Source organism: Cavia porcellus, unplaced genomic scaffold (assembly GCF_034190915.1).
Source record: "Cavia porcellus strain 051 isolate PalLab524CR breed Dunkin Hartley unplaced genomic scaffold, mCavPor4.1 scaffold_1, whole genome shotgun sequence".
Taxonomy (NCBI): Eukaryota; Metazoa; Chordata; class Mammalia; order Rodentia; family Caviidae; genus Cavia; species Cavia porcellus.
Window position 1 is genome coordinate 185,907,440 of NW_026947484.1, and position 16,250 is coordinate 185,923,689.

The 16,250-nt window shown below is 36.7% G+C and overlaps 1 protein-coding gene across 1 annotated transcript in view; it reads left to right on the top strand.

Moving 5' to 3' along the window:
• Positions 1 to 16,250, top strand: part of Grin3a (glutamate ionotropic receptor NMDA type subunit 3A) — a 162,262-nt gene that overhangs the window by 104,135 nt on the left and 41,877 nt on the right. The window contains exons 5-6 of the mRNA XM_005004116.4: positions 2,948 to 3,063; positions 12,018 to 12,169. Of these exons, the coding sequence (XP_005004173.1) occupies positions 2,948 to 3,063; positions 12,018 to 12,169 (268 nt within the window). The remainder of the gene's footprint in view (positions 1 to 2,947; positions 3,064 to 12,017; positions 12,170 to 16,250) is intronic.

The following is a 16,250-nucleotide window of genomic DNA, read 5'->3' on the forward strand; positions in this document are numbered from 1 at the left end:
GATTATAACGCACATTCAAATCTCCAATGTATTCGATTGTGTGGTATCAAGAAACTAGTTTCTCCACGGTCAACAATCTTCCCAATGAACAGCAGGGCCTGATGCCTCAAATTCTATTTTAGAAAAGAGTCGGAATAAAGATTTCATGGGACATAAGGGCTTTGTGTTTCTTAAGAGCTCTGGTAATAGGCCCCTTAAACAATTTTATTGACTTTTAACTAGAGCTCGGAGAAGAAGCTGTGTGCTCTTAGATTTGCAAAGTTATATACGACGTTTAAGTACAAGAAAATGGCACTTGTAATGCTGCAAGAAAATCAAAACGTTAGAGTCCCTCTCTGATACAGAGTTTAGGACTGCAGAGCCTCCCAGGTCTTTTTCTGTATTCTTTCCTTCAGGCAAATGCATGGTTGAGAGAGAGAATAAGACACCAGGGAGATAGCAATGGCTCCCAGCTAGACAGTAATGGTTGACAGGCTGGGCTTTACTGGCAGTGTTATGAAAGTTAGATGAACCACTGCTGCGCTTCCCTGCAGTTCCATTCCACTTGATGCATTCATTTGACCCAGTGCCTTTATCTCATGAGGTCCTCTAGTGTCCAGTACTGACCTTATCCTAGCCTGCAGAGTGGCAACCATTAGAAAAGCAGGCACAACGAAGAAGATCAGAAAGGAGTTCGTTTTCCATGATTGTGTGGCTAACAGGTGGTAGAGTCAGGACTAGAATCAGGTCTCTGGCACCCAACCACTGCTTCAGACTAAAGGAAGTGCAAGTCCTTAACGTTCAGTGAATAGTTCCTGTCCCACCAGCATCTGCATTGCTGTTAACATCCATGAGTTAGTTAGAAGCAGAAAATCTCCCCAGGTGTGGTAGTGCACCCCTGTAATTTCATCACTCGAGGAGCTGAGGCAAGAGGACCATAAGCCTGAGGCCTGCCGGAGCTCCATAGTGAGCCACTGGCTCAACCAAACAGAAAAAATAAATCTCAGGCCCCAAACCTGCTCCATCAGGAATGGCATTTTAACAAGCTCCCCAGATGATTCACTGGTTGATGTGAAATAGGAATCTAGGTGAGCTCATCAGCAATGCCTTCTTTCTGCTCTCTGTACTTTCTCTCCACTTCTGTCCTAGTTACTACTAGCACTCTTAGATACCAATCTAAACAACCAGTGCTCACGTTACCTTTGGTGTCTCAGAGCTCTGACCCACTAGGCATTGTCCCTGAAACCTGTGCAACCTGTCCTTCCCCACTCTCATCACAATCCCCCCAGGCTTAGACCTATACTTTCTTGATAATAAGTTAATCTCAATTAAATGTTCATTTCTTTAGTATGACTGGTTTCTGTAATATATGATATTTATTTTTAAATTAATGCTCAAATAAAAGCCTCCCTATTTCTATAATGGGAGAAATAACTTGAGGCCCTGCCAACCACAACAGTGATTCAGCCAGTCTGAAAGCTACTTGTACCTGGATCAAACCCAGCCATGGCTTTAACAGTGACTCCAGGCCCCAAGAGAGTCAGTGAGCTGATTCTTTCTGTCTTCTGACTCAGCAGAAATCTGTCATAGTAAACTGCATTTGGCTGCCCAAAGCCAAGTGTAGTATTTAAGGATACCAGTGACACTGAGCAGAAAATACTGATTCAAACCACCAAACTGAAATTAAATCTTATTTTCATTGTCATACTGAGACCATAAATACTTGTAGGATATTGGATTTTGATTTTCTTGCCACAATTCCTCCTAAGGTTATGCAGCATCAACCCTCAGAAAACTATTCACATCCCCAACCTTTTCTGAAGCTGCCCACTGCTATGAATCAGAAAGATGGTTTTATTTTGGTTACAGGTAAACAATATCCAGATAAAATTTTTTTAAATGTCCCTGAAAAAGGTGGTAACATTTTGAACTGTCCATGTTATTTCCTGAAAGCACAGGAAAAGGAAACAATTGACATCAAATAAACAAGTTGATGTTATTTACTATACAGCTATACGTGGCCCAAAGACATCTATGTAGAAGTGTTTCTTGCCCAGTGGATCTTCTAGGAATCACAGTCTCTAGGATGTCTTTCTCACTTCAGTTTTTGATGAGTTTAACCATATTCTCCTCCAGTTTTAAGGCATTCATCTCCCCAAAATGAGAAGACTTAGTCCATTGCCAATTCACTGGTACAGCCTAGAAATACATACCTTAAATTATTCTCACCTAAACTACCACTATGATGGAAGTGAAGCATGAATCTCTGGAGACAGAGTAATAAATTAGGCCAGTAAGATCTATTTATTATATAAGCTTTCCCTTCTACTTAAGGAATGCTACTCCATGGATTCAGAGAACCATAGCTTCCTATTCTCCAAAAATGTTAAGATCTTTTTTTTAAGGATTTCTTCAGTATCTATTCCTGAATAGGAAATAATATCTGAGGTCTGAAGAATATGATTATGATTGTGATGAAAAGAAATGCAGCTTTCAAATCTATAAGGAGACCACTTGACTCCAACCTTTATAAGCACTATAAATTTGTCTATCTTACTTTATCACTTTGAACCTCAGTTTCCCATTTGCTGTATCACAGTCTTTAGTAGTAAAAATCTATGGAGGAAACAAACACAAAGCTTAACACAGAAAGTTGCTATGATAATATGAAAGGACTTGACCCTCTCTGTATACTTACGTATTCAATTCAGAGTTTTTCTGGCTTCAGTGTAGGATTTAAAGTTATGAACCCATAATAAGGACATCATTCAGTCTATAAGTGCCTGTTTCCCTGGTCTCTGTGCACAGGCCAGTGCAATGGCAAGAAACCTGAGTCCGAAGCGAGCAAGCATCGACTACCCTTTGTGTCCAGGATTCTGTCCCCTAAACCAAAGCCAACCGTCAGGCCTACTGTTTCCTGCTGATTAATAAATCACTTTTGCTTTTCTTCTCCTGTTCTTAAATACAGAAATGATCCAGAGAAGCTAGATGCCTTCATCATGGACAAAGCCCTTCTGGATTACGAAGTGTCCATAGACGCTGACTGCAAGCTTCTGACAGTGGGGAAGCCATTTGCCATAGAAGGTATTTATCAGTCACTTTGCTCACTTTTACTCTGGACATGCTCAGTTTGCTAACCTAGTAAGCCACCAGTGACAAAGTCAGAGGCAAGGAGCTATTCATCTTCCCTATTTTCACTTTCAACTCATAAGCCCTTAGTCTATTAAGCTGACCACGTTAAGAATTTTCCATCAACCCAATAAATATCTATTTATGCATTCATTAGGGAAAAAGTTCTTTACCAAATGATAGTGGTTCAGCTGGAGGTGGCAGGAAAGAGGGGACTGATTTTAATTTAACCTGTATTTTTTTTTATTTTTTGTCTTAGCTTTTTTGTTTGCCTATCCTGTGAAGAAAGGGGTCCAACCTATGGCCTATGCATGCTACACAAGGGCTTGACCACTGAGCTATAACCCCAATGCCTAAATTTTATTTTCTAGTGGCCAAATACGGTAATGAATCTTTTACAAACAACAATAATTATATTTGATGACTCCAAGAGCCCCAATACTGATCTAATAGAACTTTTCATTTTAAACCAAAAAAGGCCCAAAGACATCATGGCATATTTTCATAATCATCCAATTAGATGATTATACTGGAATTAAAATTCAAAACTCATGGTTTCCAAGTGTTTTCCACTAGTTGGAAAGTAAGTAAAATAATAAATAAATAATATTTTATTCTATGATTTAGTGCCCTTACGATTCTAAAATAACCTTGTTTGAAACCCTAGATTTTGTTTTCCTCACTGGCAGCAATTTTTGCTTCCAACTAGATCAACCAATCAATCAAACTTAAGTACCAAAGAAGGATCGCTTTGTCAGTAGCTTCGTTCATTCTGAATGACAGTTGATATATGGAGCTGATAGTTTGAGCCAGCAAATTTCACATCTCCCAATTCCAAGCTTCCTCTGCCTGACAATACTACTAACTCTCAAGACAGCCATGCCCATTGGTCAGAAAGCACTGGTTTTCAAGTAATCCCATGGGGGTGCCCAAGTCCTCTTTCCAGAAATTTGTGCTATGTTCTATGTTAATTAGGATCTCAAAACTATTGTGATTCTATTTCCTAACTTAGTTGGTCTCTGTTTCCCCTAAATGTATTGGCAGAAGTTTTTTTCTTCAGTCAGTCTTTAGGTTTTGAATGAAATGTTAACACCTGGTACTGTTTCTTCAAGCCTTCTCCTGGGAGAAATTAGTCTGCTCTCCAGGCAAAATGACCCTTACCTGAAATAAGTATGGATTCTGGGAAGGGAAATCATGATGGCAGAGAGAAAAAGAGAGAAAGCAAAAGTCAGAAAACCGCTAAGATAGCAGCTTACCCTCATTTTAATGTAACAGTGGAAAAATTCCTATTTTGTGCCATTTAGACACACAGAAGAGATGTCATATTTTATTTCTGTCCTAAATGCACTGGCTAATTGAAGTCCCTCCTACCACTAGCAGCTACTAACAATGAGTCATTTGTAGACAGCATAAAAATGAGAAGCTCCATTTGCCACCTTTATCTCCGAGGGACAACCCTAGCTTATCAGGAGGCACTGGGAAGATGGCTTGTTTGCCTCTGCTGGACCCCAGGGCCAGATGCCACCCAATTAACTCCCCACTGGCTTCCTGCTTATATTTCCATCTGTGCTGGTGAGACTTAGTGTCTTACAGTTCCCATAATCTCTAGATACCACATTGTCCCAAAGAAAATAAATATAAGATGGCACATGGAGCACTCTTCCTAGAAGACAGCAGGAAGACTTCAGATCTGAATAGAGAAAACATTATCATCATTGTCAGGCTAGACTCTGAATGGATGGAGCACAGATGAGAAGGCTCAATTCAATAATTGCCCACAGGAACAAGTTCAAAACCTAAAAAATAAACTTGCAAAAACACAAAGAGAAGATGGTTATACATTATACACAACAGGAGAAAGAAAAGGACTTAAAGCTTGATTGCTGTTTTTTTTTTAAATGTTAATCTCAAAGATTTTTAGGAAGTATTTCCTAATTTTCTTAAATGTTTTAAAAGAATTTGACATAAGTATTATATGCTTTTTTTGACAGCATTTAGGTCTTTTGAACTTTAAATGCGAGCTTTATTGTTAAATGAGACTGCACAGGTATAAAAAAAATCATCAAAGCAATTGATGACTAATATTTGCTTATTATACTCACAGGAATGTTTTTGCATATACTTAACCTATATCCCTTGATAGGGTCTAGTGAAGTGGTAGACATAAATCAGGTATCTAATATATCATGTATCTAACTCACTATGTAACTCAGTTTAAATTTGAAATAAGTTCTTACTTCATTTACTAAAATGTTTCATCAAAATTATCCTGATACTTTGCACATACTTTCTCAAGTGTTTAAATGATTTCTAGAACATAAGTAGGAAATTAATCAGGGTCCATTTATTGCATCAGCCGTGATTTATTCATATATATATATATATATTCTGTGCGGTATTAGGAATCCCATTTATTCTGCCTGCTGTTATTCTTTGAATGCTCACTTTCTACCTGAAGTTCCTGTGCTGCAACCTAATCCCCAATATGATTATGATGGTACTAGGAGGCAGAGCTTTAGGAGAGATGATCAGGTCATGAGGGCTTAAATTTTACAAAATGGGATTTGTGCATTTATAACATATGCTTGAGGATGCTAACTGGACCTTTCCAAAGCCAGAAGCCAGCAGTTAACTGGAAGCAGTCTTCACCAAATGCTGAATCTGCTGACACTTGATCAATTTCCAAAACTATGAGAAATAAGTGTTTGTTTATGATGCACTCAGTCTTCCAGTTTTTGTTCTAGCAGACTAAAAGACTAAAATATAATGAATACCTCTACCAACTTCACCCTTCTGCACTTCTTTAGACGCAAAAAGTAAAGTAAGGCCGGTGAAAGAGAGTGACACCACACTGAGTTTGAAATTCTCTCAGGAGTCTTCTTTTCCACTAAAAAACACACAACAGAACAGATGAAAACTATTAAAGATTCCAGAAGCTTGGTGTGATGGTACGTGCCTGTAATCCCAGAACTCTGGGAAGCTGAGGCAGGAGGACTGCAATTTGAAGTCCCACCTGGCCAACTTGTTTGCTAAAAGTTATTAATACAGTGCTTGGAGCACTAGCTCTGGAGTCTGAGGGCTGAGATTAGAATTACTATCACTAATTGGAAAATTTCTTAATCAGTTCCTCATTTGCATAATGAGCATAGAAATAGCACATCTGTGATAAAGTTGTCATGAGGACTAAATGAAATAATACATGTAAAGCAGGTAGCAGCATGCCTGATATATAGGAAGTACTCAAAAGTTAGTATTATTCAGTATGTTAATAAATTGGGGCCCATATCCTACTAAACTCTCCCAGGGTAACCTTCATAGATCTCAGTTTCTCCCTGACACTTCTTTCTCCAATATGATGTGCCCAGAGTGGGGATGGGGACATTTTTAAAATCTCCCTTACAATTGGGGTCATTACAATATGTTCTCAAGCATTGTTTAAGAGCAGCTTAATCTGGTATTCTGCTCTCTCTCTCTCTCTCTCTCTCTCTCTCTCTCTCTCTCTGTCTCTCTCTCTGTCTCTCTCTCTCTCTTTCTCTCTCTCTCTCTCTCTCTCTCTCTCTCTCTCTCTCTCTCTCTCACCTTTTTAACCCTATCTGAGATCTTATTTTCAAAATACCTATTTTCCAACCTCATTTCAGGCAGATTCTCTTGGTCTACGAATGTCTACTATACATTTGCTTGCCAAAATATATTCTCATTCCTTTTAGCTGAATAATGCTGATTTATCCATGGGGAAAAGATCAGAATTCTATTCTGAAAATTGTGCTTTGGGGCTATTAAGCTGTATCCAATTTCCAGAGGCCTGATGCCTTCATTTTAGGGTTGAAGGATTCCATTTTGCTTCATCCATCAGCCACGAAATAGTCAGCCCTGTCTTTATTGCAAAGCTACATTTATAATCATAATGAAAGCAAATCTGGCCAAGTTGAGTCAGCAGTTTAAATGTAAGAATTCTTTGACCAATGAACACAATGAAAGTTGAAAAGCAGCTGATAAAACCGAAAGGTGGAAATGATATCTTCATATTTCTGAATAAAATGGATTTTTATGGATTAACAAGTACCCTGTCTCACTGCCACATAAGTTTTTCTCATTTCTCCTCTCATATCAATGTATGGTTTGCTTTAATTAACTAATAATTATAATTAGTGCTAGAAATCATTAAAATATCAATATCCAATACATATGTTAAAATAGAAAACTAAAAAGCCAGTAATCTTCTTTTGGCAGCCAAATACAAATTAACCTAGGCATGATGGAATGGAGTAATTTAATATTTATTATTTTCCATATAGCAATTTTTTATAAATGTCTTTGCCACTTCAATATAGCTTTTATATCAAGGGAATTTTAATACTTCTGTTATGGTGCCAAAATTCTATTGTGAGACTACATAGATTTATCATAAGTATCTACTTTTCAATTTTTAAACTTTCTTATCATGTATTTTTATCTTATATATCAAAATATTGCTAGCAAGAATCAAAGGTACCTCTCACTACCTCTCATTTTGTAGTAATTTTTTAGACCCTGAACTTCTACATAGTTTTATATTCTCCTTTTTTGTATCTCAGTTGTTATATCTTACCTTTCTTTAATTTATGCCTCACTCTTCATTTCCAAGAAAAATTATTGACTTTATGCCACGTTGTGTAGTTATCAATGTATGCCATGTCTCTCCTATGCTACCCTAAACTCCATCTAGATAGGTTCTATGTTTAATTTAACTTAGTAACCTCCATAACATTTGGCAGAGTATCTGGCACTGAATGAACATTAAACACATTTATGGAACAAATGAATAGATGAATAGGTGTTCGAGAAATGCTTATTGAATGAAAAATAAAAACATTTCTCCCATTATTATACCAGTGTGGATCAGAACTACTAGCTTTAAGAAGATTTTAATTAGAACAGTAGTGTTTAATGAGAGTTCTTGCTAGTTAATTTCCTGTAATATGTAACACACAAGTTAACACTGTTCTTATGCTCCATCTACACTACTTATTAAAAAGTTAATAAACAAAATCTGCTTGTGAATAGTATATAGTTGTATCTGCTGAAAAAAAACCACTTGTTTCATTTTTTTCTAATAAATTACCGGAGTTGAGGGGATTATTTTTATATGGTGTTAGTGATAAGGCCCATACTGAAGGGGAGGGAATACAACAGGATTTTCTTGTCTTGTTTTTTTTTTTTTTCTTTGAGAATGAAATCAAACAAAATGAAACAGAATAAAGCCAATCAAAACAAAACAATGAGAGACTTCAAAATAAGGTAATAGAAAATCCACAATGGCTACCATAATCCCTCGTGTTATGGTCAAACTAGCTGTTCATACCATAAGACATAATAAACAAAACAGAACAGAATAAAACCAATCAATCAAATCAAAACAATGAAAGCTCTCTAGGACTTCAAAATAAGATAATAGGACATCAACAATGGCTACCATAATATATCTTATTATCTTCAAAATAGCTGCCCATGCCATCAGATATAATGAAATCAAACCAAACAGAATAAAACCAATCAAAGCAAAACAGTGAAAAAAATATAAGACTTCAAAACAACATAATAAGAAATCACTAATGGCTATCATAATGTATCTTGTTATCTTCAAAGCCGCTGCCTATATCATCAGAAATAACAGAATCTAACAAAGTAAATAAATAAATAAATAAATCTAAACCAAACAAAACAATTAAAGTCATACAGAACTTGAAAACAAGGTAATAGGAAATTAACAATGGCGACCACCTTCCCTTTTTAGACATTTTCTCCCCTTTCACCTTATAATGTCTATGGAACAGTTTGGATCCCGTCAACTTCTTCAGTTTGTTTTTTTCTCTATACTTTTACAGGAATTAAAACAGAGCAATAAAACAATCAAAACTGTGATAAGATAGTAGGAAATCTACAATAGTTACTACATTGCACATTGTTGTCCTCCTATAATTGCTTGGCTTTAGGCTAGCAAAGTCAGTCAAGCAATACAGTTCCTCCAAATCAGCTGGTTGTTCACAGGCAGAGGCTTAGCTTCCTTCCTCATTCTCCCCGATCCATACTCCAATAGCTCACAGGCAGGGTTTAGCTTCTTGCCTCGCTCTTCCTGATCCGTCAAGGATTCCCTTGATATATAATGGGTGCGGTGGAAAGAGCATTGCTTTTAGGGTCAGAAAGACCTATTTTTCAAACACTGGCTTTGCCAACTACTAACTGTGTGGCATTGTCAGTTTCCTTATTCAAGCTTCCATCTTCGTGAAATGTGTACTCTGGCGGGGGTTCGTGTAAGGATACATATAAAATGGTTCCTGGCATACAGAATAGGTGCGAATGCCCTAATTTTTAATTATTAGAATCCCTAAGTTATGTCATTAAACTGTGTGTTACACTTGAGTAAACAATTTTGGCCCAGTGGATGATTTACAAAATACAAGAAAGTATGCAAAATGCAAGTAGAGAGCAGTATTTGAATTATAGTAAACCCTCAAGATATGTTAGAAATGATTGTGGTTGACAACTATTGATCCAGGGGGAAGCAAATCTATCCAAACTAATTATTCTGACCACTAACCACTCCTACCAGACAGTTCCAGACCTTGTATAGATACAATTCCCTATGATGAATGTGACCATTATATACATCTAAATGGCACCAATAAACTCAATAATAATTTTTTTAAAAACCTGTGACACATATGTCATAGCTGGCTGCTTGTTCTCATTGAAAGCTCTAAAAGAGTTACCATAGACTGTACAATCCATGACATCAGAGACCATCCCTGTCTTCCTCTGGTTAAATCTTGACCACCTGGCACAGTGCCTATTTGCTTAACAAAGTACTTGTTGAATAAATGAATGAGTGAAGGAGCTAATAGGTCCTAGATTATGATTACACATACGCCTCATATTCTGCCTGATATATAAATAGTACTGAATAAATGTTTGTGCAAATAAATTGTCAATAGAATTCATTATAAGTTTCTAGAGAAAATTGGCAACTTCCTTACACAATGTTTCCCATTATTTTAAAAATGTTATTTAGTGATACCATCAGCAGAGTGAAAAGCTGCCCATCCAAATACTTTTATTAACAGTCTTGCCTTTCAACTCAAAACTACTAGGTTCAAAGCAGGCACTCAAAATAGCTCTTTGAATGGAAAATTCTAATCATGCTTTTGACATTGTCATCTTTTCCTTGACACTTCAGTGCTGAGGAACAAACAAAATTATGAGGGAAAAAAGGCACAATTCTTTACAACTCAAAAATTGTTTGGCATTACTTCTACTCTTTAACTTGTTATGTGTACGTATTGAGTCATTTTTGAAAACGTATTTACGTATCTTCACTAAGGAATAAAACATAAAATCCTTCAACTGAGTTGTAAGATAGAATAATTATTGCAAATATTTTTTTCCCATTCAGTGTCTTTGGATCCTTGGCAGCCTTTTAGTCTTTGTTTGTAAAAATGGAGCTAAATGCATATTTAATTTATCTTCCACAACCATCTCAAGAGCAAAAAAAGAAGTATTTTTGACTGTGCTATCCAATAGCTAAAAACAAGATATTGTTAATTAGCCTCTTTCATATAGCTTATCAAAGAGATTAACAGTGTCATAACAATTTGGAAAGCACATAGTCTGAGGATGCAGAGTCTAAGCTAATTAATGCAAATGATAAGAAATTATATCCATTTTAGTTCTCTTCATTCCTTGTCTTAGCTCCTATGCTTTGCATAACGTAAAATCTGGAGCCCTTAATTTATCATATGTTTGTATTTTCTAAGTATAGTTTCATCACATACATATTTCCAGAAACATATTATGTTGTTTTCAATGTTTTTACATTTATGCAGTATATTTTTGATACAATTAATCTTTTGGGACCAACTCAACATTGAGTTTTTCACTAAAAAGCATATTGCCAATTCATCCTTATCATATCATCTAATTTTTTATATATTTTACATTATATGATATTCCAATTATGTAAATATGCCATATTTTATTTACTCATCCTCTTGTTAAAGAACATTTCAGCTGTTCCCAGTTTTTGCTGTTGTGAACAGTGGCCCTAATAACATACTTTTGGTAGCAGGGGGTGCCAGGAATCAAATTCAGCACCTTGCGCTTGGCTTGCCAGGCAGGCGCTTATGCTACTAAGGTATATCCCTGACCCTAATGACATTCTTAACCATATCTCTCGGTGTATCTATGGGGCAGGTCTTTAGGAATGTACTGAAGAACGGAAGTGCTAGTCTTAAATGTGAATGCTCATCTGTACAAAATACTTCCAAACGGTTTTCCAAATTGGTATTGCCATTTTCCAACAAGCAGTGTATATTTGATCTTATTGCTCCTTGTCTTCTCCAACACTTGATATTAGCAGACTTTTTGTTTTACAGTTAAAGTTAGTAATTATAAGTTCCTAATGATATTTTACTTTTCATGGTCTTATTTCATTATTCAAAAATAAAAAATAAAACAAATCAAAATATTAAAAGAGGGTCACGTACTAACAATAAGAGAATGACATAAACTGCATATTATGATTAATCTAATTTTGAGTACTTAAAACTCAGAGGATGGATTCTAGGAGAGCAGTACAGAAATCTTATCCCTGAAAGATTATTTCTAAAACATATTGATAGGAATAACAAAAGACTTGAAATAAATTGTTCACCACTATACCGTGCAGTGCAGGGCCTCATTTGTAGACTCATCTAATCCTCTCAGAGGTACGGCTGATCTATCATCCCTAAGAATGTCTTTGAGGCCTCTAAAAGAAAGATAATGCAAATTCACTGTGCCCTTGTTATCAGACTTTATGCCAGTATCACACACGTATGGGGGAAGCCTCTTAGGAGCCAAGTGGAAAGCTCATATGAGATTATATTTTCTCCTAGGATATGGTATTGGCCTCCCACCCAACTCTCCACTGACTTCCAATATATCCGAACTGATCAGTCAGTACAAGTCGCATGGATTTATGGATGTGCTGCATGACAAGTGGTACAAGATGGTTCCCTGTGGCAAGAGAAGTTTCACTGTGACTGAGGTATGGAAACATTGCTGATAATCTTGATGTCTTGTGTAGTTGTCACTTTAAAGAATGGGGAGAAATACTACTGCCTGGGCCTTAAAGTCAATGAGGTAGGTCATGGGTGGTAAACCTATGGGATGTGTCCATCATTTAAAGCACTAAGAGCTTTGCCATCACTGCCTAGGATATGTCATATACTAGGAACTCTGCTTGGTTACTGTTACCCTTAACTCTGCTTGGTTACCATTCTTATAGCAATTAAAAAGGAGATATGTTTGTCTTAGATTTAAAAGTGATGCTACTTGATGAGTAGTCTAAATTTATGCCTTTCCCTGTCCCTAAAGCTCCACAAGAGCAGACTAAATTTTGTTGTAAATTATAGCAACAGTATGTAGGACTGACATTAACAGTGTTTGGCTTAATCTTTTGGTTTAATCATTCGGTTTAATCATTTGGTTACGATGTGGATTTCAATACATCCTTTAAAATCTAATCAAAGCTTTGTTAATTTCCCACAGTAACTACTAACAAATCTTTTGTGGATTTAAAATTAGACACACCTTAACCAGGAATAAATACCTAGATTATAGAATCATGAATGTTTTTAAACTGGAAATGATAAATCCCCTTCCCATATTTGAGAAGATAATACCCAGAAATAATAAGTTATTTTCCCAAGGCACGTAAATAGAAATCTACTTACTTCTGTTGAAGTACTCTGTCTTTAGAGGATAATCAAAAATAAGCCTTAAAAATGAGGCAAAATAGGGGTGATTAAAATAGGAGACTGAAAACTGTAACCAGAGTCACAGGCTCAATGTTAAAAAATAGAAGTCAATTGAGTAAGTACAAAGTCATCTAGATATTAAGAAAAGCTATCTAAAGCCAAAAATAAGGGCTCCATATATTATCTATTTGCCAAGAATTCCCAAATAATTTTGTCCAAACAGGTCACTCTTCTGCACTCCAAGCCATGTAAACACTTTCCAGTTTGAAGTCTCATATTTTATTTGTTCAAACCTGAAGCCCTCTAAGTGTCCTTTTCTTCTTGTCCTTCATGTCTTGTTAGTGATGCTGATGTGCATCTAGTTACTCATTTAAGAATCATGTTAGGTCTTTAATGCCCCGATTCATACCTCACCATCTGCATCTATCAATAAGCCTCTTTCTATAAAATTGGTCTGAAATATGCCCATTTATTGGTATTTTCTCTCTCATAACTCAAGTCCAGTCTACTGGTCCCTCATCAAAGCACAATAATCCTTTAACTGGTCTTTCTTTTCACCCTTGCATTCCTCCAATTAGTCTTCTATGTAGCAGATCACTCTTCTACTAGGGGGCTGCAGAAGCCTCCTGTGTCCATTGGAACAAAATCTGAACTGTTTGCTGGGTATTCCACCTGGTGGGACCTCCCTGCCTATGTCTCAGCCCATCTCATGCCACTTTCTTCTGGACTCATTACAGGTGCACCATAATGAACATTATAGATAAGCTATACTAGGAGCTTCCTTATCTTGAGGTATTTACATGTCATTGCCTCATTGGCTTCAAATATCCCTCCCCCAAAATTAGCTCAACTAATCCCCCCACATTATAAAATCCTGGTTAAAAGCTTCTTTAGACGCTGATCAACTAATAGGAATCATATACTTCTTTAAGATTTCATATATCTCATATTATTTCTTAGCACTTGCTCATGATTTACAAATTTCACTATTTTAAAAATGTATTTGATCAGTTTATTTCTAGTTTATTTATTCATTAGACTGTAAGAATTCTGGCATTCTCAATGCCTCTTGTATAACAGTCATTCAATGAATAATTGTTAAATAAATACATCACAGGAACTGAACAACATACTGAGAAGAAGTTGGGGGGTAGAAGGTAAGAACATCAACAGGAGTGATGTTGGTGCTGTATTACAGGATTGAGTAGTGCCCCCAAAAGTCATGTCTATTCAGTTTTAAAATGTGATCCTCTTTCAAAGTACAATAAGTTAAAATGACAGCACGCTGGGTTCAGGTGGGTCCTGAATCCACCCCCGGTTTCTGTTTAAGAAACCTTATGAGGTCTGGCGTGGTGGTGCATGCCTGTAATCCTAGCACTGAGACAGGAAGATTGCTATGAGTTGAAGGCCAGCCTGAACTGTATAGTGAAACCCTGTCTCAAAAAGACAAAAAAAAAAAAAAAAAAAAAAAAAAAAAAAAAAAAAGCCTTATGAATGGCCACACAGGGAAGAAGATTAAGGGACAACAGAGACACAGACTGGAATATGCAGTTATGTAACTATAAGCCAAGGAATGCTAGGCATTTTGGGCTATAGCAAAAAGCTGGAGGAGAAGCGTGAAATAAATTCCTCCTCAGAGCCTCTAGGAGTCAACTCTGCTGACAACTGGATCACAGACTTATCACCTCCTGAACAGTGAGAAGGTAAACTTCTGTTGGTTTAAACCATTGGATTTATGATAATTTTTACAGCAGCCCTGTGAAATTAAGAACAATATATGATAGATTAGATAGACAATGATAGATAGACAGATAGATAGATAGACAACAGACAGAGGCAGAGGCCAGCCCATCAATGCTCTTGAACTTAAGTCTTCGTAGCTGTCATGAACAAAAAGGAATATAAGATGAATTGAGAAGTTTTGCAATCAGGAAAAAAAGAAGTTATTCTGGCTTCAATTCTAAATTCTAAATTCAGTCTTATTTTGAAAAATGACACTAATAACAGAGTTAGCAACATTTGCAAATGATAACAAAAATATTCCTGCTCTGGCTAATTCTTACATTGTTTTTCCCGGATATTGAAGGAAGCTGTTATTTGTGAATCAAAGAAAGCCCTGGGGAGGCACTGCATGCACCTTTCATATCCTCTGCTGTTTTGCAACCTACGCAACCTGCTGCAGAAAACAGGCCACTGAGAAGGACAGGATGTGCTCATCCAGTAAGGTTCATTGAGGACTCAGCAGGTGTCAGACATTGTTATGGAGATTCTGTGTGCATTACTAAACAAGACACAGAGTTGCCTGCTCCGGAGGAATCTTGAGTTTTATAAGAAGACAATATACAATAGAAAAAATACATAAGTAAATTAGCTATGCTCCACAGTAGTTGTTTATTCTGATGATGACAGCAGAGAAGAAGACCTCACTAAGAAGATGCGTATGCATAAAAAATTTGAAGGAAACCAAAAAATGTAGGGATTTAGGGAACAAGCATGTTCTGTTTCCCACCAGGTAATAGATAAAACTGTATGAGGGACATTAACTGACCATTTCTCGCTAACCCAGTGTAACACAGGCACTGCTAGCTTTACTTGAGAAATGTACACAGCCATTCCTAAAAGAAATAAAGTTGAGTTTACACAGTCAATTTATTCAGCCAAAAAAGTTAATGAACCAGTTGTTTATTAAATTTGTTAAATTTGCACAATCACTTGATGCGTTTTACCATTTGTAATGACCATAACAGACTCAAGCCAAGATCTCTGGCGGATGCAAAACTGCCCCCAATCATGTCCTCAAAGCCATATGAGTGAATGATTTTCACCTCGCTGGTTCTCACCTCTAGACTATTACCGTTTCAGAGGATTATCAGTTGAAAACATCGGTGGGAGGGACCATCTAACGCCCAGGGGAAGCCTGTGAGAGCGCAGGGCTCTGCCATCTCAGAACTCAACTCCACTGAAGCGTACAGAAGGGAACCTGTACTTGGAGCCACACTAGTTCAACTGCTAACAAAAATCTATTCCACGTTTATTCCAGTGTGATAGTATGTAGCATGAAGTGTGATAAATTTGAAGTTGTACATTGCTGGATTTGAACACAGTCTCTGCCATTAACAACTGCTCTTCAACCTGAGTTTCTAGCTCTGCTATTACATGCTTTGCTATTTTGTTCCAATGTATAAATAAGTCTGGTATAATATGATTTGTCATTTTGTTCCAAGATGAAGAGATCATTTATGGAAATGCCTAGAAGGAAAACTGATGCAGTAAAGTATAAATAATAGGAGCACTAATCCTTCCTCTTTCATCCAGAAGAAACTTTCTATGACTCATAGACGTCTGCAGGTCTCTTCCTGTGTTTCTTTT